The sequence below is a fragment of the Symphodus melops genome, assembly GCF_947650265.1.
Source record: "Symphodus melops genome assembly, chromosome: 7".
Lineage (NCBI taxonomy): Eukaryota > Metazoa > Chordata > Actinopteri > Labriformes > Labridae > Symphodus > Symphodus melops.
This window is the reverse complement of record NC_136697.1, coordinates 6,615,911-6,637,353: the sequence shown is the minus strand read 5'-3', so window position 1 is coordinate 6,637,353 and position 21,443 is coordinate 6,615,911. Positions and strand designations below refer to the sequence as shown.

Sequence of the window (21,443 nt, the reverse complement as noted above, 5' to 3'; positions counted from 1 at the left end):
CCTGCTACATATTTAGCTTTGAATGTTTTACAAAACAGAAATGTTTTGTGGATGGCTTTTAAAAGAAGCTTGTTGTGTGTCACTGTACACATGAGGAGGTCATGCTAATGTCAGCAGAAGCATTGAATGTAAAATACTTTTGAAAAAACTCGTGTTTGAAGCTTGCTCAGTGATGGACATCAGATGGTTGTTTTCTTTCAGGGTTCAAGCTCCTTGAAGTCTGTTTTTATCCAGAAGGGGGCAGCAGATGCTTGTTGAAGAGCTCCAGTCCCATCATTTGCAGAAACTGTGCTCTAATCACACTATCACTAAAGCATAGGAGTGTTATCCTGCATTTAAGTATTTTTATTAAAATACTTTATTATGTAACAACTTTCAAGATGAAATAATTCAAGGCTTTTCAGACTCAAGGAAAATGTTTAAATGAATTCAGAAACATCCAATCAGTGAAGCTATTACAGGAGTGATGTGCAAGTTCGAAGTCTGGCTGCACAGATCTACACAATCTGAAGAAATAAAAGCACGACAGAGATTATGTCTGTGTTGGTAATATTGCTCTGGTCTTGGACATGCTCCGGAGCTGATCAAAACAAATTCAATCACTTTCTTAGTGTGTTTCATTGAAAGCATCGTCATTGTCAAATATAACCTCATCATGTTTCACAGTGTCCTTGAAGTTCGGGAAAGCGGGGCGAGCAGTGGCTAAATATGTTTCTGTAGAATCTCAGGACCAATCAGAAGCATTTCCATTTTGTCAGAATTTAATTGGGCGAAGTTGTGTGACATCTATCATCTCACATCGATTAGGCAACTTTGAAGTGTAGCCGGTTTATTGAACTGAGATGGTTTTATAATGAGATACAGTTGGACGTCATTGAAATTGAAGCCTCTTGAAATGAAATGTTGGGATGGGAGATAATATGACCTAATGGAGGCATCTGTGCACACAATAGTCACTTATAATGAAAAACTTGAGACACTTCCACATGTCTTTGTTAATTGGAATAACTCCGAACTAACTAACTAAATAAATAAAAGCTTCCTAAAGTTTTACCGAGGTAGAACGTGAGGATTCACTGATTAGAGATAGCAGCTTCCCCAATCATCTGATCCAGCTCTCTATAGGTGGTCATCAGTTGACAGCTCTGCATTTCTCTTTCCTCAAGTGTCCAAGAAAGACTTCAGATCTGGAGTTATGGCTGCAAAGTTCATCATCCATCATTGGCCTGCCATTTTTCTTCCACGTACACTTGTGAAGTCTCCCATGGTTAATCCTTGAGATGTCCATTTAATAACTGAAAAATCCCCGTCATTCCATGACTCAGCATTTTTGCCAACATTAGCTGTGATGTCTCCCTATGAAGACTCAGACTGGATCCATCCAGGTAACTCATCTAAGGCATCCAAAGAGGCTGCTTTCTTTTAGGATCTGTCCAATACGAAGAGTGAGAGCTGATTAACAGGCGGAGACGATCCTCTCAGAGAAATAATTTCGTCCATTGTGAAGTCAATATTCATGTATCATGTGAAGCTTGTGTTTAAATGTTTTAACAGACTTGGTCTTCAGCCTTTCTGAACATACTGTACACAGACTGCAGGGCTGCAGCAGAGCAGCTTCAAGTGCTCACTGTAAAGTTTCATTTTGCAAAACATCTTTTGCTCAAATAACTTTTTCTGTGAAAAGGAGTAAAATCCTGGAACTCGCCACATAATTATTTGAAGCTCACTGCCAACTTCATCCCTTTTAGGACGCCATCAAGTCCAGCTTAGTTCACCAACAGACTCAAATCTAAATCAGTATCTTACTGTGTATCCTACCGTACCCAGTGTACTCGTTATTTCTCCTGTTTAACTGTTTGTATCTTTTATTTACACAAAAGCCCTTCTTGGGAGAAGTGTTGCAAATTACCACCCGCTATAAACATACTTGTAATGGATTGTTGTTTTCAGTTTTTCGATGTATGTTGTATCCCTCTCTATTAAATCAACCATAAATAAATGCATTTTAATGATCTCAGTCGATGGGAAGCTCCCATTTAGTAAAAGTATAAAGACTTGTAGAAGTATGACTGAGTGCAGTGTGCACATTGACACTGCAGAGCATGTTGATGACATGTTTAATTATTCCTTTCATGTATTTTTTCCAGCGTAAAGGGAAAATGTTTTACTTTGTCAAATATTGTAATTTCTTCAGCTTTGTAACCGTAACCTTTATTTATGATTTGTGATGAATTTCATTTGGCATCTTTAACATTAACAGTGAATTTCTGGAGGTAAAATTCACGTATGTTGTTTATTTAAAGGAAACTAAATGAAAGAAAGAGAAATGTGACATTTTGGTAAAGGCTGGATTGAAGGTATCCTGCATGAAATGTTTCATCTTTGTGTAAAGTTATACGTCATTATGACTTCAGCCTCTGTTTCATGTGTCATATTCTCATCAGGCTCGTAATCTCCATTTCAGCCTGTGCTTTTTTTTTTTTACCTTGTTTGATAAATTTCCTCCCAATTTGATCTTAAGGGTGTACCTCATTGGCTTATTTAAAGAAACAGACTCCTACGTACTGAAGAACAGTCTGAACACAGGATGTTAGAGAGAGCACACATACACACAAACCACTACGCTTCACAAATATTTTAGTGTATGTAAAGGCAGATGAATCGGTGCTTTGTGGTCGAGTCACAGGGGAACTCTGCCCACCCTACTGGCTCTTCAAACCACTACTGCTATATTCTCACACATGGTAAAAGAGCCAGATGTGATACAAGCAGAGTTCATGCCACAAGAAAAGATGTTCTCCAGAAGCTGCTGAACTGGGATGTTTGACGCATTTGTGGAAAGAAATGCAAAATCTAAGACAAATGAACTTCAAAATCTCAATTGAAGGCTTATATGGCCTCAAATCCTGGAAATTAAAACGGAAGCCTATTTTCTGCTGTGTCTTCCTGTTAAACAGCAAACCTGCAAAACATAAGCAAAATGTATCATATTTGAGTGGGCTGCTGTCATAACATCTGCAAGTTTACCCTCACGTCACTTCTAGTGCAGTCAGATGCCTCCTCAAATAGATCAACCCTGGAGTCCCAACTGATCCCTATTGGTTTGTGTGTGTGTATGTATGTGTGTGTGTGTGTGTGTGTGTGTGTGTGTGTGTGTGTGTGTGTATGCGCGCGTGTGTATGTGTGTGTGCGTGTGCGTGTCAAACGGGGGTGCGGTCAGGGGAATAAAGAAGGTTTATGGAGGCGTGGTCCTGTGCGTTGCGCGTTGCTGCGCAACTTTGGCATATAAGCGCCAAATGAGCAGCGGTCCCTTGCAGCCCGACGCGCACAGAGTGAGCTGAGGAATTCAACAGGTACATAGAGACATTTCTGAGCTCTCCGTTTTTTTTCTCTCTGACAGTCCCAGCGTGGATGTACTGCCTGGAAGAAAAGCGAGTTGCGCACATTGTGTGTGATGGATGTTATTAGAGACTGTGTGGATTGGAAAGCTGTCACTCTGAAATCATTTTAAAGAAGCTCTGGCATCTGGAATATTTTACCCAAGAGGTGTTTTGATCAGTGAAGCGGAATTGAAAGGTACAATTGCATTTTTCTTGATACAGAGTAAAAATTACTGTGATAAAATTCAGGATCTGTGTTCTTCTTGTAAATTAAACTATCTCTTCATTTTAGGTGTTTCTGATGGAGTTATTATTCAATGCACTAATTGATTGGGAGACGTCTTATATTTGTGTTTTGAATTACAAATAAAGTTGTTGGTTTTTTAATGTAGAAAAAAAGTGGGGTTTTTGTTTTGTTTTTTTCCTGAAGGAATTAGTTAAAGAACATGAGTGTGATTTAATTCAATAAAATGTTGTCTGAGTAGTGCTAAAATTATTTTCCTGCCATGCACGATAGCGCAGAGTAGTTTACGCATGCGCACTAAATCTCATGCTCTCTAACACAACGTGTGAAAAGTCCGTTGACACTGGTCCTTCTGTGCGTAGTGATGCAGTGACCTGCAGATGCACCCAGGCCGCTGAAAGCTGTATTAGCTTTACTGTAAGAAGGGAAGTTCCCTATAATTACAGCATTATTAAACAGAGACAGAGGACAGATTCAAGGTAACTTTGGCCTCCTATAGAGATCATGACCTTAGGGGAGTAAATTAATGTACACTTAGGCCTATAGAGTCCATGTTCTTGTTTGGACTCTTAGATGGCCGTATAATAAGCTTAAACTGAGCTGTACATTCCTTCTGAAGCTGCATGGAAACATATATATCCTAAAAGTATTAATGCTACCTTTTTTTGAATATATGCCTCAAATTATTCTTTGTGTCTTTTTTGCAGACATCTTAAAGTAGGCCTCCTCTTCATTAAGCTGCAGTTCCTTCCCCATCATGGAGAGGTCTCTTCTTTTCTCGGGCTGGGTTAGAGTGGCGAGCTTGCTCCTGTGTTTGACTCAGACGGTCCTGGCCGTGGTCCTTAACAACTCCACACACCTCGAGTCCATCCTGGACAAGTACAAGGACAAGGACGAGGACTGGTGGAGGGCCAGGTCGAGAGGCAGGAGAGCCATCAGTGATGGAGACATGCACCTGATCCTGAACCTGCACAACAAGCTCAGGGGTGAAGTCCACCCTCCTGCATCCAACATGGAGTACATGGTAAGGGTTTTGTCTCTACTGCAGATAAATGTAGATTAAAGGTTATAAGTAATACAACCCTGAATACATCTTTTTAATCTGAATGAACAATAAGCACGAGTGTGTCCTTGATTTAAAGACGTCCTTGATTTAAAGAAGTTAAGGTGATGATTTGTATTAAACTTTTCTTAGACCCTTTTGAATCAAACTTTATCAAACATAGGATATTAAGGCCCTACAGCTCAAAGGCTCAACGACTTTGCCCCATCATGCTGCCTCCAAGACGAGGTTTAACAGGGACGTTTAATTCCTTTCTATAACATTAGTGGCTATAGTCTAATTTAAATTATGCAGTTAATCTACACAAGTGTAAACCCTCAGTCACATCTAATCAAACTTTAACTACAAGATGCTAATTGGTGGGTTTTACCACTGCGTCGAGCGCTTTCCAAAGTGTCTTTTTTGCACAATGATATGCACAGAGTGCTCTGTAGTTTCTGTAGGATCAACACACAGATATGTCCTCTATCAAATTTGTCACACTTGGACAAAACAGATGTTTTCGGGGTCTGCACTCTACTTGGGATGGTCCTGAACGCCAGCTGAAATCAGTGTGAGCTGAAGTGTGAACACAGTAGGAAGTGGGAGGGTGGTGAGGTTTTTATCCTGTGACCATTGTGTCAAAAACTACAAAAAGTTAATAAATAAAATGTCTACTGAAAGAGAAGAAGAAATACCCCAAAGCTGCACACTGCCTGAATTGCACAAATGCATTGACAACTTTTCATTTGAGAATTTGAGACACATAAACTTTGTGCAGGTGTTTCCTGGTATCTTTGTCCACTATTGGGGGCCTCGGACTTAGTTTTTTGTTCATGGTATCAAAACCACTTTACGACTTCTATTTTTTCAAGTAGAAGCCCATGCCAGGTCTGAGAGCTGGTGACCTTCCTGACTCTCATTTTTGCTCTGTCAGCGAAAGACAGCAGAGCTGCAAAGAAAGAAAAACAGAGGGAACAACATCTGCAAGCCAAAGCCTAAACCTGGCCCGCTCCAGCTCCTGCATGCCCAGCCTCGCTGACCCTGGCTCTTATCCAGCTTTCACTCCCGCAGTGTTGTCCTCCACTCTACCTCAGCCCTCCTGCCCTCCCTCCCCTCCCTCCCTTCCTGCCCTGATATCACTCCTCCTCCTGCAGACTCCTCTCCCCTGCTTTGCCTTCTTCAGCCTCACTGGCCCTCCTTCAGGCTTTTCTTCACTCTTTCACTCTTCTCTCCCCATCCATCGCAGCTCACTCACAACCCTGACCGGAGGCCTGATGTTGTCTTTTATTTGATCCTACATCTCATTGTGGGTGCCACAGCACTGAATCTATTTCAAACTTGTCAGGCCTGGCTGTTTGATATGAGGGGCACTGTGCTGTAAATGTATATTATGTACACTAATCCAGTGTTTCTTTAGCAAGGGATACTATTACTGATGATGATGATGTGGTAAGGTCGGGACTAAGTATTTGGTTTTCAGATTGCAGGATTTGGAGGCCGAAGGGGCTACACTTCATTCCAGGTTTTTTTTTTTTTTAAACAAAAGCCATTCACCAAAGACCTTTGAGAAACGGTTGTGTCTAAAATAAAAGCATTTTACTTTTTACACAGCAAATGTAGCGAAGAAGCAGAAGCACTTTGTACATTGTAGATGCACAATTTGAACTGACAACAATGCACTCCTTTTACCTCGCTGCTCATAGAGGTGGTCTGATTTCTGTGTTTTGGGTACTTAATGCTTTTAGGAATGCAAAAGGAGATTGGTAGATCTTTCTGTGACCTCTCTGTGGACTGCCTGGCGGGCAGTCCATCTTCCTCTGTGCTGGATAATTGAGAGTGAAGAATAACAAGAACTAGGAGAGAATAATGAGCTGGCAGACATCATGAGTTTCTGCTGTAGATTGTTTCTTCATGACAAAGTCTTGCACTGAACCTCAATTTCATCTTGGCTGAGCAGGTGGGCAAGTTGGCCTATAAGCAGGGGAAAGGTTTCAGTATGCTTCAAACTAATTCCTTATTCAAAGTCTGAACAAGTTGAAATGCAGAAGTCATTCTTGAAATGCAGCCACACTCAGGGGACTGATAAAAACGTTGCTTCTATATTGTATATAGTGTCACACTGGTGGTGTATTCACACATGCACAAAACTCTTGAAGATGTTCTGGGATAAGCTGCATGCATGAACACATACAGACGTCACTTAGTCTAGATTCTTTTTTCTGTCAGCCGCCTCATAAAAGATGAGCAAATGTGAAAACACAGAAGGAAAATTCATCTCAATCTGCAGAGTTGAGAATCAAGAGTCAGAGTCTTTATCAAGCAAACAATTACCAGAAACATATTCAAGCAGCATCCTACTCTTCCCTCTGTGCATGCCAATGTGTTCTTCTCTAGTCCTTCATTGTTACTGTGAACACATCAAATCACACGTAGCGTTGACTTAAAGGCAAAAACTCAACAATAGCCAATTCATGAACCAGAGGCAGCACTTTGTGTCTGGTCAGTCAGTCCAGTCATTCTCATGAAGCTCTGAGTCGTCTTCTGAGTCTCCACCACAATCTTTCAAGCATCTTTCAGAGGGTCCACCTAGCGTTTTGCTCCATGCAGAAAATCTTTGGCTGTGCACTCTGGAGTGTTTGCGTGAAGCATTTGTCCGCTGAGATGAAACGTGCTGCACTTCTCTCCCGTCTCTATGACAACAGTAAGTTGACAACAGCCACTGTATGACCAACACTGCTGTGTTACTTTTCACTGTATGTTTTATATTTGAGCGTTGTTTCCACCCGATCAAAGACGGAGCAAAGAGGATGCCGGACACGATCCGCTGGCTGCAAAACTACAGTGAACATCTTACATCTGGAAAAGAGTTTCTGAAAAGTTAAAAGATTTTCAACTTGAGCGCTCAGAGCCGCAGCACAAAGAAGTGCTCGGAAGAAAAGACGCTGAACACTGCGCTTGTTCTCCAGGGTCCTGCTTTCTGCAGAGAACGCTCTTTTCTCATTGAAAGCAATTAAAAAAGACGCAGCCGGCGTCAGGCTGGACACAGGGCCTTGTGCTCTCACTAGTGTAGGGCTTTGCAGAATTATAACATAGTGCTGTTGATGGCCTGAAGGTCAGTAAAGGAAACAAAACAACAATAATTTCATTGTATTTCACTCATTGAGTAACAACAACATGGAAATATGTAGTATCACATAGCAACCATGAGGGAAGTTAGAGCAAAAAATCACTGCAGTGTTTATATCCGAGGCCACATCTGGATTACAGCCAAAGAAGTGAAGAGTGAAAATATCACTTTCTCAGTCAGGTCTGAACAGTAAGCAGTAAGCACCACAGTGAGTGGGCAACAGTGGGCACAGTGTGCTGGTCTTACCCAACATATGGAACACATTATGGTGGTCAATCAGAGCAGTTACAACCCCACACTGAAGCATTATCCTATTAGTTTTGACGTGTGATAGCCGTAATGCAACCAAACAGAATGCCAACAGCAGAGCACACTGCGCCTATTCTTCTCCGTCGCCAACAAAGTCAACTTCAAATTACCTTCGCTGCAAAGTTGAAACTGCTCACGCCTTCAATCGTGAGCTTTTTTTCCCCTGCTCAGTTTAAAACAAAAGGTGTGGAAGTGGTTTTAAGGTATTTTTCAAGTTCAGTTTTTACATTAAAGAAGAGTCGACGCTCTCCGATGTCGTTTCTCTCTCTTTGCTTGTTTTATGAGACCAACTCTTACTGGAAACACGCTATCAAACAACCACATTGGACAGTAGCACGAAGCTGTCATTCGATGTGGTGCTGGTGGTACCTCTCTGTCTCCCTCCTCTCTCGTGTATGTGTCTGCGTGTAACAGAGTGGACGTGTGTGTTTAATAGGAGAGGCCTAGTTTTGACTATACTGTGTTAGATTTGCGAGAGGAATGCCTACAGTACGGTAAGGACCACAGGTTCATCTTCAAGGTTCACTTTGCTTTCAGAATGTGAGCTTACGTTCAGATTAGTTTCAGTGATATTCATGGTCGTTTAGATCGGGATGACGAGATATTTAAAAAATGTAATGAGTAGCAACTAAAGCCACAGCTACGTTAAGTGGCCACTTAGCCCACTTCAATCATGAGAGCAATCCAGAGTGCAGTTACAGGTCTGCAAACATCTGTCAGAGGCAAAGCTGCTCTGGAAAAAAGCTCAGAGCTGAAGAGAGCTGTAATATGACCTAATGCTACAGCTGAAAAAAACCCATTACATACTCACTGACCTTCAGTACTGCCCTCCTAAGGGTAGATATACTGTACCAATCAATCTGATACTTCCTTTATACACGAGGGCTGCCATGCCTTCAACATCTGTATGACGTGTCAGTGTCACTGCATACATGTCCTTTAAAAATATAGCTGGGACGGATCAGTTCCATTGAAGTCGATGTTGGAACTTGAAAACTATGTAGAAAGTTCTACGATCTGTGTTTGGGGTCAATGAGTGGCCCTGTGAACTGGTGACTTTCAGCTGGAAGTGTCCGTGGCTGCATTTGTAATTGACCCTTTGTTGGCTCTCCGATTGGTCGACTATCAATCAGAAAGCCCCTTCATGCAACAGTTGATGAGCTGCTTTCATTTAAACAAACTCACACCTGGGCCAAGTCTTTTCAGGGAAATTATGACTTTAGTTTCCTGTCTTCAGAATGGTTACAAGGTGTTCTTGGGGTGTCTGCAGAGTGACTTGATATCCACACAGTAATCAAGAAATGTCTTTTTTTCTGGATGGATTTGTAGCATTTAGCACTGATTGATGTTGTTGTGTTTTTTTGACACATTTTTTTACATCAATTTTAACTTCAAATTCGAGTTGCCAACATTTAGAGGATATTTTAGATCCTGGTTTCAGATAGGATCAGTGACGAAGTCAAGAGGTAAGTCAGCTGGAGGAAAGCTAATATTAGCCTTCATCACCAATGTTAGACATCAATCATATTTTGAACTTTTTTTTTTTTTTTTTTTTCATAAACCCTCTGTGAGGGTACATGTTGCATATATTCAAAATACAAATACCATTCATGGCACAGCCAGGTGAAACAGCTACATTTTAAATCAAGTATTTTTGTTGTTCTGTTTGTGTGTGCTCTCTGCAGGTTTGGGATTACGAGTTAGAGAGGAGTGCAGAGCACTGGGCTCATTCCTGCCGATGGGAACATGGGCCGAGCCACATGTTAACACAAATAGGCCAAAACCTGGGAGCTCACTGGGGCAGGTGTGTATGCGGAGTAAATCTTAGTGCTTTCAATCCATAAAAATTGTGTCTTTGTTTTACATGTCCATAATGGTTTCATGAGCCATTCAGAGTTTCACTGTTATGACCATGTGCACTTCAACTTGGCTTAATCTTTCCTCAGAAAAAGATCTTTTGTTGCTCTTTTTTCGATGTAATTAATTTATTGTTTGTTTACTCTGCTGAAGCTCAAGCTGCTGAAATGAATATATGTATGTTAGTGAAGAACTGTCAAAGAATACTTTTAGTTAAACAGAAAAAAAACATCACTTTGCATTCTGATAAAATGATAGTGTAACAGCTTTACTTCCTTCTCAGGGATCGTCCTCCTACCTTCCATGTCCAGGCGTGGTATGATGAGGTGAGGCACTACAGCTACCCTTACTCCCAGGAGTGTAACCCACACTGCCCGTTCAGATGTTCAGGACCAGTTTGTACTCACTACACACAGGTAAGGCTTCATGTCTCTCTTTAAAAGTGGCTGTGTGCAACCGGACATAGGTTTTTACTTTGTCAGGCTGAATGAGCCTTTAGTGAGAGGCGTATCATTTTGAAGGTTTATCTTTTATGTAACACACTAATCACTGCCTCTGACTGCTTCATCCATTATACTTCTGGTCCGTGTACTTTTATTTCCAGTTGGTGTGGGCGACAAGCAATCGCATTGGCTGTGCCATCAACGTGTGCTACAACATGAACGTGTGGGGAATGATCTGGGCCAAAGCTGTCTATCTGGTCTGCAACTACTCCCCACCGTAAGTTTGGACTCCTAGTACAAGCGACCCTCGATAGAACAGATCAAGGCTGAAGTCCTCAGAATATAAAGCTCGTAATTATCTTTTAACTTTGGTCACCAACACAAGAGACACAACCAAAACACAAGGTATGAACAGAGCTCAAACAGGTATTTCATTGATTCTATATATCGGTCTAAGGAAGTACAGCTACTGTATATACAGTTCTGAGACTCCATAGTGAACATTGTCAGGTTTATTTGATATCTTAAAGTGATGTGTCTTGAGCCAACAGATGTTTGTGCTGAAGATCAGAAGGTGCAGCTTTTTAGGCATGGCCACCTTTCACTGACATGCAGGCAGGGAGCTGCATGTACTGAAGATTGCTCCGCACTGCAAAATATAAAGACTGAACTTCCCTAGCACCAGTTTTAACGGGCTCATGTCCTGGAAAAAAATGACTTAATAAATATGAAACATCCGGGCTAACCTGTAGAGTAGAACAATTGAGTCAGCAATGGCAAATAAAGTTTTACTGTTATGAGGTTTGACCTCTGATGGAAAGCTTCTGATTTGAACCTTTTCACAGCGCCAAATTTCTATTCTTCTTGTTTTTTTATCACATGACCAATCAGGTGACCTCAGGTGTTTTTATATATATGTGGAGGTGTGTCCTTTGACTTCTTCATGTCTGATGAAGGGTGAGGGCCTGAAACATCACAAGTGTAGGGTCAATTAAATTCTACTGGAGCAACTTCTGGTGGGCCGACTCAGTACTTTTTCTCTCTTTTAATGTTTTTTGGTCTGGCACTTAAACTTTCAGATCTGCGTGCCTTTTTGACTTTTAAGGTTCTGATTTGGGTCATTATCTTGAGGTAACAGCCCTGATTTCCAAGCAATAACAAATTTCTTTCACGAGTTCGAAAGAAATCTGATCTGATTTTTTTTTCTACCAAAACCTTTAAATATTGTTTTTTATTATCTTGAAATCTCAAATTTTTAACAATCAATCTTTTTTTTCCAGGGGTAACTGGTGGGGTCATGCTCCATACAAATATGGAGCTCCTTGTTCTGCTTGTCCGGCGAGCTACGCTGGAGGCTGCAGGGACAATCTCTGCTACAAAGGTAGGTTTGTTGTTTTTCTGGGATCCTGAATTTCTTTGTTTATTGAAGCCATTTTCACACATGCAGTCCTGAAAGTTTCGAGAAAAATGTTGTGCATCTTGTAGCGGGATTGACTGGTTTTAATGTTGGGGTGCCAGTCAGAGTCAAGTCTGACAAAGTAAAATAAATTTAAACAAAAAATAGTCAACCTGCACAAAATAATTAAGCGCCATTAAGAGCCAGGAATCACTAATTAAACAAAGCAATGCTATGTTCATAAGAAAGTTTATATTGAATAATAAATCATAGTTCCAAAACAAAACAAAAGAAAAGAAATGGTGCCCAGCACCGTGTGTGTATCTCAGTCTGTCTATTTCAAAGTTCAAACCACTCGGGAAATGAAGTTTGTTCGTGTTTTCCCCAAACCCACAGTCCAGTCCAGTGTCAGGTACTCACCACACAACAACACAACAAAAATCCGCTCTGGGTTTTTTGGTGGGCCTCAACACAACACAAGGAAATAAACTCAAAATAACCAGCGTTTCTTTGCGGTGGGGCAAATAATACACAAAACAAAAGAAAAACACCGGGTACTCACGGTACCGAAGTAAACAGTCAGTAAGTCGGTCTTTTCTCCGCTGGACCCGGCATCTCCAGACTCCGGAGCCAGCTGATCTCAGATGGAAATAAACAAATCCAAGGAGCGATTGTGCCGATGTAACTCCAGCCAACCGAGACGGCTTCAAAAAACGCTCTAATCGTGCAGTCACCTTCTCATCCTCGACTGTTTTTCTCCCACCCCCGTCAATGAGGACAGGCACTCATACAAATGCCCTTCCTGGAAGACGGATTCCAATTACGCGGGGAACGGTGGATTATTATATATATTGGATAATGAGATGAATGTGGGTGGATGACGGGGAAAGCCATGAATGGAGGTGTGCTTTAATGGACAGGTGTGTAGTAATGTGATTCTGACCATTTACGGCCGCTACAGACGTCACAAGAAGCAACCAAGTGTGACACCTTGAAGGCTATTTTTGCCTCTGTATATGAGCACATGTGTGCAGTTCAACATATTCATGGTATCAATGAAAGAGCGGAGAAGAACATTCAGGTGAACAAAAATGATCATAAATCTCAATATGTGCCCAGAGATCACACTGTCTGTGACGATCATGAGACATAAACATCATCGACCCCTCCCACTTGTTGGTCTGTGAGAAAAAAGTGTAACAACAATGTGTTTGATGCAAGTGCACCCAGAGACCTCCAAAGTGCATTCCTGCATGTTGTGGCTTTGAGTGGAGGTGAAAAAATTGCAGCTGACCTTGAAGTTTATAGATGTGTGAAAACACTTAAACATTGTTTTAGGTCCTCAGAGTGTCAACTCATTGTAATCGTTGATCAGCCCAGTGTAGTTTTTCTGTTTCTAAATATTCATATTAATGTACAAATGTAATCCCACCTTGTTTGAACATAACACAGAATAACAAAGCTAATTGATAAACATACTGATAATCTGGTATCCATGTTTTCAGACGGGGGCGTTGAAAGGCGTCCAGCTCCTGAGACAGAGGAGACAAACTTCATTGAGCCTGAGCCAGAACCAGTGAGGGACAGGGAGCCTGAACCCCGGGCCCAGACACCAGACCCCTCCCCCAATGAAAACCTGGACAGAAACAGGATGGTCAGCACAGAACAGATGTGTAAGGACTCCTTAAGATCCCATGTCTCTGAGTGGTGGAGTTAGTACTGTGTAAAGTTCTTATGTGTTTGTGATTTTAGGCCAACAGGTGGAGTGTGAGACGAAGCTGAGAGATCAGTGCAAGGGGACCACCTGTAACAGGTAAGTGTTGAGGATTCTCTATTTGAAACATTTCATGTACCAGCATGCTTCTGTTCATTTTTTGTTTCTGTCCGTAGATACGAGTGTCCACCCGGCTGCCTGGACAGTCCGGGAAAAGTAGTCGGGACTGGATATTACGACATGGTACTGTGACTCTTTGATAAAGAGCATTTTCCATTTTTAGATGTTTATGGAAGACGAGGTCCGCACACCCAGAGGTGCTGCTTGTCAGGCAAATGCTTGGGGCCCGAGGACAGTGGGCTAACAAACTTTAAGCCACAACATTTAGCAAGCTGTGTGTGTGTGTGTGTGTGTGTGTGTGTGTGTCTGTGGAGAAAAATAACAAGGAATCATCTGTCTGAGAGTGAAAAAAAGAAAGAGGAAAATAATAAGTACAGCTAGTTGGAGGGAAGCCGAAGATTTTTTGCCCAGGGCCCCAACAAACTCTAAAATCGCCACTGCACACACCAGAAGCTGCTCTGGTGACATTTAAAGGGAGTTATCACTAACTTAACTTCACTCTGTCTCTCATGCAGTTGATGGTTCCAGTGTAGACTTGTGTGGCACATTTCTGTGATATTTTTTCAATGAAGGCCGAAGGGCTTGAAACCTTACATGAGGTGATAATTCCCATTAAATGTTTATTGGAGCAGCTTCTGGTGTGCGGACTTCATCTTCCTCTGTCTTTGGATTTGTTTTTTGTCCAGTACTCAACTATTCAGATGTGTTTGCTGTTTGTATGAATGTTCATGGAAACTGAATGTCTCCTTTAAGCTACACTCTGCTGTAAATTATAATGAGTGTTTGTCTCTTACTGCAGCAATCCAGTGTGTGTGGAGCTGCTCTACACTCAGGAGTTATTGACAACGATGGAGGGTGGCTGGATGTGACCAGACTGGGCAGAAAACAACAATTCACCAAGTCGTACAAGAACGCTATTCAGTCACTCGGGTCAGAATCAGTCTCTGTTTTTAGTTAGGTTTATAATAACGGTCTGTGAGTTTTACATTCTGGTGTGTTGTTCAGCTAATGATGGACAGACCTTTCTGTCTTTGACCTCATAGGAAAAACAGGAGCGCAAATTCCTTCAAAGTAGAAACAGTACCTGGTAAGTGACTTCTCGTCCTTTTCCCCTTGTGGATACAGATACAGTGTCATGTTGTCTGCATAGAGAAAAAACCTGAGGTCAATTTGTGTGATGTTTTCTCTCCCAGTAAAGGCCGTGATGTGTGATACCACCGTTGCAACTTTCTGCCCCTTCAAGAAACCTGTACGACACTGTCCCAGGTGAGCTGCAGTCATCTGACATGAAATACACAACAACTAGACGATCTGTGTGACCTTCTAAAAAGGCAGCAGAGCACATGCAGCATATAGATCCCTGTAAATGACTTGATATATCTCTTGATTTCCACAAACCGGTAAACCAAATATGAGAAGAATGTATTGCTACGTGATCTGTACCAACATTCAAAATAAAAGCCTGACAATGTTAATTTTCTAAATGTAAAATAAAAAGTTCCAAATATGAGTTTAAAAGTGATCAATCGCCATTAATGTTGAAAATGTAACGATTGATCACGATTAAAACTAAAATTGCGTTTGACTTAAAACACAACTCCAGTTTAATTAGCTTACATCCATCAGCGTAAACTGACATTTAACAGGACAGAAAAGAAACAGCATGTTTACAGCACCGCGTGTGTCCGTCACAGTGAGGAGAAGCAGAGTGTGCACTCATTCACTGTTCACATCTTCTCTGCAGAAATGAATTAATAAACACATATAGGCCTATTGACTGTTAACATACCTGTTTGTGATGCCCGGGTAAAGTCAAGGTTAGATGTGTTTGTTTCTTTCAGGCTTTATTGTCCCAGGAACTGCTTACGTGACAGTCGAGCTCGAGTCATCGGGACAAGCTACTACTCAGATGTGAGTTCTAACATCGAAGACATTTGATCTGACACACCTCAGACAGTAAAACACGAGTGTACCCACAGTCATGATGGCTCAAACCTTGCTGAATATGTATTTCATTAAGTCACATGGCTTTCTTCTCTCTACAGGTCTAAACATGTTGCACACATTTTTCAACTGAGATATTTTGACTTTGTATTCAGTTAAAGTTTGTTATTTCTAATTGTTCTGAGAAATCAAGTGGTGTTTGCCTTTTCATGATCAATAATGAAGAATTCAGTTTTTGGAGCCAATCTGTATCTTACACACTGAGACTTACTGTGTCAGCCTGAACGAGCATCATATTTATTTAGGATGGCAAAAGTCAGCAGTAAGAGTTATTGTACATTTTCCTGAAAACAGAGAAACAAGCTGCTTTGGATTTATTTTCTGATGTTTGGGCTTTATGCATTATCAAGTGGACAGGACAGTGTACGAGTATAAGACAGGAAGAGAGAGAGGAGGGACTGACATGCGGTCAAACACACAATGGGCTGCTCGAGGGCGAAAGCCTTTTTACATGCAGGCGTGAATCCTACCGCTGAGTCAATCTGACCACTTTGATGAACACAAAAAAACGATTTGATTTGATATTCTTCCCCATCCAGAAATCCAGTATCTGTCAAGCAGCCATTCATGCAGGAGTGATCCAGAGTGAGTCAGGAGGGTACCTCGATGTGATGCCTGTGGACAAAAGGAGGCAGTACATTGGTAGTTACCAGAACGGCATCACCTCAGAAAGGTACGGTTAAAACATGAGATACTTATTATAAAAAATCTTACCAGGGTGATATTTCAGAAACATCTTCTCATGGATGTATTTGTTTTTTTGGGGGGTTTCAAACACCTCGGTCAGTGTGATGAGGTCATCTCTTCGAATATAACGTAATCTGCTCCGTCTCTTCCAGCCTACTGAACCCGACAGCTGGAAAAGCCTTCAGAGTGTTCGCCGTCATCTGAAAAAGGACACAGAGCTGTCAGACATGGCCTCTTCACATCCAACAAACCTACTCATTATGATCTCACAACCTGTAATGACCTTTAATGCTCCAATAAAACACTCCACGTTCAACCTCTAAAAAGACACTTTCAGGGTAACATGTGGCTGCCCCTGCACGTTTGCTCATAGTTTAATGAGAGTCTAATATTAGCGCAGGATGATTGGTGAATGACGCTTTTGGATAAGTGTTGGCTGATGTCTTTTTTAACCGGAGCTGACAGTAATATTTACTTTGGACCTCCAGACATCCTTTACTGACATGATGTCATGACATCATGCTTTTTAAAACAAATGTGTAATATGCAACATTCAGGGTAGATGTCCAGTCGATGTCACCTTCTAGCATCAGTCTGTCAAACAAAAACAAACCGCACCCCGTCCTCCTCACCTCTCACCCCTCCCCTCAGTGCGCAGCTGTGTGCCGGACTGATCTTCACTCAGAGCTCAGTTTTCTTACGTCTTTGAAGTCCAAACAAACAAAACCAAAACAACCTGGTTCTCCTTTGCCTCTCCTTGAAAAGTACTCCTTTGCCTTTACATGTCCCTGAATGGGCGGGGCCATCGATCTTCCCCAGGGGTGGTGGCTGGGCCTGACGTCAGAGGGAAAAAACATGTATGACAAATGTTTGAGCCTGTGAGTGCCTTCCTGTCGGTGTAAACCATAGATTGTATTGACATACAACTGTGCTGTACGGACTGGGACTGGAAGAGCCGCAGCGTTATATCATGCTATTTCTGCTAACATACAATAACATGATGAAAGGTTATAAATCCTTCAGGTGGGTACAGTCCACAGTTTGAACTTCCTGTGAAGCCTGGTCTCAGTCATCCTAAACTACATCCTGTCTTTTCTCACAGTTGTAACAGCCCGTATAGCAGCACTGCTCGCAGTAAAAACCATGTTGTATATTTGTACATATGAAGTGTTGTAAATAATAATGAACTCTATGCTATGAGAAGTTTGCTTCTGTTGCCTTTTCCATTAACACTTTCAACGCTTCCAACAAGCAATACGAAGTGGATGCTTAAACTCATTCTGCATGCAAAACATATATTTATCACTCAAGTGGTTATTTTTTATGACGGTCAAACAACGCCATCATTTCAAAGTATTCATGTTTGTAAATATCGTGTCTGTAACATAGTTTTATTCTCTGCTACTTCCAAGCTTTTGTTTTAAAGATTTCTATAAATGGACCCTGGCTGGCCAGGAATGTGCACGGGAGACTGACTATTAAAATACTCTGAGGAAAAAGAACGACCTTGTGACTGTGTATGTTTCAGTGTGTGTGTCATGACATCAATAAAATAAGTTCTCCTTCTTTAGATGTTTAGAAAATATCGAAATCCTGCAAACCACATGTTACAGGCTGCTGCCGAGTTTTCATGATATATCACTTAACACTTGTTTTCAGCTTTGGCAGATGGTTAGCTGCACTTTAGTAGCCACACTATTTTTAATATTAGCCCTGACCAGGTCCAGATCGCCCGAAGAGTCTGGGCTTCACCATGTCAACATCATCTCAAATTCAGCTGTGGATAAACTTTCAAGCGAAACGTCTTTCTAGAAAGCTGTGTTTGCTTCCAGGAACTGCAGGGAACACAGAGGAGGAGAAGAAAAGAAACGCTGCTTTCAGGTCCAAGGAGCAGATCTTATCAACAAGTTTGCTGCGCATGTTCCAAGTTAAAGGCAAAAAGGGTGTCAGTTATGTTCAAGCTACGGATGTCACAGAGTTTTCCAGCCTGAAATAACACGTATCAGGAGTGCTGATGCTGTACTTGATTAGAGTCAAAGCATGTTCGTCCTCACAATAACATAAGTCTGAAAAGTAGCTTAATTCCACAGATCCATGCAGGCGTGTCATTATTCTTCTCAGTATGGATCAGTCAACATGGTTCTTCCAGGGATGGTGCTCTTTGTTTATACCCAGAAATATTTTACCCGACTTCTTATTTTTAAGCAACCTCCCTCTCAGTGCTCAGAGTTAGCTGATGTTCAAGTGCTCACCCGCTCGCTGTGCCAGCTGCCGCACGGACAAAGAGCATCTCTGTACCTTGTTGATCCTAATCTCTCGATTTCCTGGGATGCATTTCCTTTCCAGCGTCTCGATGGGCTCAGATGTGGTCAGGCTCCAGCCAGAGAGCCCCCATCAGTCACCCCTGAACAGAGAGGAGCTATATGAACATTACAAACAGATCTGCAAAAAGGCAGACATGAACATTTTTTAAAAAAACAAGAAGAAGATTTCAATAAACAAACTTCAGCCAAGTTGCTATTAATAGTTTGCTTTTTTTGTGGCAACAAAATGTTTTGGAAGTTGACCAGGACTGCAAGATAAAAAAAAAACTGTTCATTTGTTTAAATAATGTTTGTTTTAAATGTTTTATAAAAGTGCAGACTCCATGTTTTGTAGTCTTGCTGAGTATTTGGTGGGCTGTAGCTTGGTCTCAGTCATCCTTTGAGGGACCAGCTCAGGTCAAACTAAATTAGACAAGTTAGCTTTTCTACGGAGGATTACCCGTTTAGAGTCTGTGTCCGCTTTTATTGGTCCTTAGCACCTCTTTTGTCGCCTAGCAACCTCAACTGCTGCATGTATACTAGCTAACAAAACGTCTTAGTTTAAGTAAATCATTTACTATTAAAAGTGTAGCCTTGGCCAATTCTGTTAGCTGTCTGAAGTGGTGCATAATGACCCACAGGATATGTTGGGCCAGAAAGGATGCACCTTTGTTTCTTTAATGAAAGAGCATTTGAAAGAACTTCAGAAATGGGACTGCCTTTGTTTTGCCGCTGTGCTGTCTTTAAATGCGCCCTCTGAAGGATGCATTCACTTAATGGGACAGAGTCAGTCTGAAAACATGTAGAACGTTATCCATCCATCCATTTTCTACCGCTTATCCGGGCAGCAGTCTAAGCAGAGACACCCAGACTTCCCTCACCCCAGACACCTCCTCCAGCTCTTCCGGTGGGACCCCGAGGCGTTCCCAAGCCAGCCGAGAGACCCATTTCGGCCGCTTGTATCCGAGATCTCGTTCTTTCGGTCATGACCCAAAGCTCATGACCATATGTGTGGGTAGGAACGAAGATCGACCGGTAAATCGAGAGCTTCGCCTTTTGGCTAAGCTCCTTCTTCACCACGACGGACTGATACAGCGACCGCATGACTGCAGACGCTGCACCGATCCGTCGGTCGATCTCACGCTCCATCTTCCCCCCACTCGTGAACAAGACTTTAAACTCCTCCACCTGGGGCGAAGAGGGCAAGCCACCTTTTTCCGGTCGAGAACCATGGCCTCAGATTTAGAGGTGCTGATCCTCATCCCAGCCGCCTCACACTCGGTAGCGAACCGCCCCAGTGCGCGCTGAAGGTCCGGGTTCGATGGAGCCAACAAGACCACATCATCTGCAAAAAGCAGAGCCGGACCCCCTCCGGCCCCTGGCTGCGCCTAGAAATTCTGTCCATAAAAGTAATGAACAGAACAGTATCCGAATAGAACTTTATCGACGTAATTAAACCCCAGCTTCAATTTTCATATTATTATTATCACACAATTTAAAATGTTGAACTCAGTTCACTCTTTTGATCAGACAGGGCAAACACAGTTTACATAAAGTGAGATGCTTTCCATGGAATCTGAAATAATTACAACTCCTTTAAATGGTCTTAAAATTGACTTCAGCCAGCCAGAAGCTGCATTAGCCTTGAAGGCGCTTTGAGGAGGCAGGAGGCAGAGAGTACTTTCACCATTTTCAGTGAATCACAGCTTGGCTGCCTTGAAGTACAATGCTTTAAAACTCTCCGTCTTTACTATGTGTGAACTGTGCTCGTTGTCTTCTTCATGTACTTCTCAGGGATTTGTTCAGTTCAATGTTCACCAAAAGTATTAGCACACCGAAGCAAAATCTGACACAATTAATCCTGGCTCCACCTGAAGCAACACAAAGTTGGCCTTCCATACCAGACTCCACATCGTTACAGCCGATGGTTTGAGCCATATAGACCACAGGAAATGCCCCTCAAAAAATCAAAAGGTAAAAACTGGTATGACAAAAAAGTATAACCTGGTGCGTCTAGCTCCAGTGATTTGTTCTGGAGCAAACATGATCATTTTCTCTGAGTGTATATCACACACAAAACAACTATGAACCAACATTAAACATGCTCACTGGGTTTGGGCCAGGTCTCCTAGAGAGTAAAGGCAAGCATCGCCGTGCTGTCAGAATTCACAGGACCCTGTTGCAGGGGTGGCCGTTGGCACAGGACCCCTGTGAACGGCTCCAGTCAGTCAGCCAGCCTGTCATCCTAAGAAACAGTCATTCAGCCCCATCATGCCAGTCCTTAAGAAGCTCATCCAAGCCTTTACAGTAGGAAGGCAACATCTCACAAACATGAAATTCATTTTTTATGTCGTACTGTAAACAGCTGCCTGCTCAGCCAAGCACTTCATTACATCAGGAAATAGGGATTTTCATTGATTCAAAGTGATCAAGGTTTTACTGAGGATCTCATGAGGATGGTTTTATATTTTAAAGGTCTTATTTTATTTGTTCAGGAAAATGCCATTGACATGTCTACTTCTGTCATTAGCCTAAAATAGTTCAAGTCGTTCAAGTAAAACCCTCGAAGTAGAACTACAACTTTGTGCTGTCTAAATTATGTGAGATAATCTTCATTTTGAATAACAATCATCGCTCCCTTTATAGTGGACTTATTGTATTCCAAATGCATAGTGTAAAAACAAGCATCATGCATTTCCGTCATTGATTTGCAGACAGATGAGAGGGGCCCAAACAAAACATGGTGAAGTTGAAATTTGTCGGCATGTTTACAGAAGTTATAAGCTGTTTTATTTAAGAATTGATCACATCCAT

General features: G+C 41.8%; 1 protein-coding gene across 1 annotated transcript; it reads left to right on the top strand.

Moving 5' to 3' along the window:
- The first annotated feature begins 3,291 nt into the window (after nucleotides 1-3,291).
- Nucleotides 3,292-17,814, top strand: LOC306827112 (cysteine-rich secretory protein LCCL domain-containing 1-like). The gene is made up of 15 exons (XM_079348784.1): nucleotides 3,292-3,576; nucleotides 4,332-4,648; nucleotides 9,791-9,909; nucleotides 10,246-10,378; nucleotides 10,567-10,682; nucleotides 11,686-11,786; nucleotides 13,307-13,474; nucleotides 13,554-13,614; nucleotides 13,692-13,758; nucleotides 14,435-14,565; nucleotides 14,679-14,722; nucleotides 14,829-14,901; nucleotides 15,477-15,546; nucleotides 16,179-16,312; nucleotides 16,479-17,814. The coding sequence occupies exons 2-15, from the start codon at nucleotides 4,382-4,384 to the stop codon at nucleotides 16,528-16,530; spliced, it is 1,536 nt and encodes a 511-aa protein (XP_079204910.1). The 5' UTR covers nucleotides 3,292-3,576; nucleotides 4,332-4,381; the 3' UTR covers nucleotides 16,531-17,814.
- The last annotated feature ends 3,629 nt before the right edge of the window (nucleotides 17,815-21,443 follow it).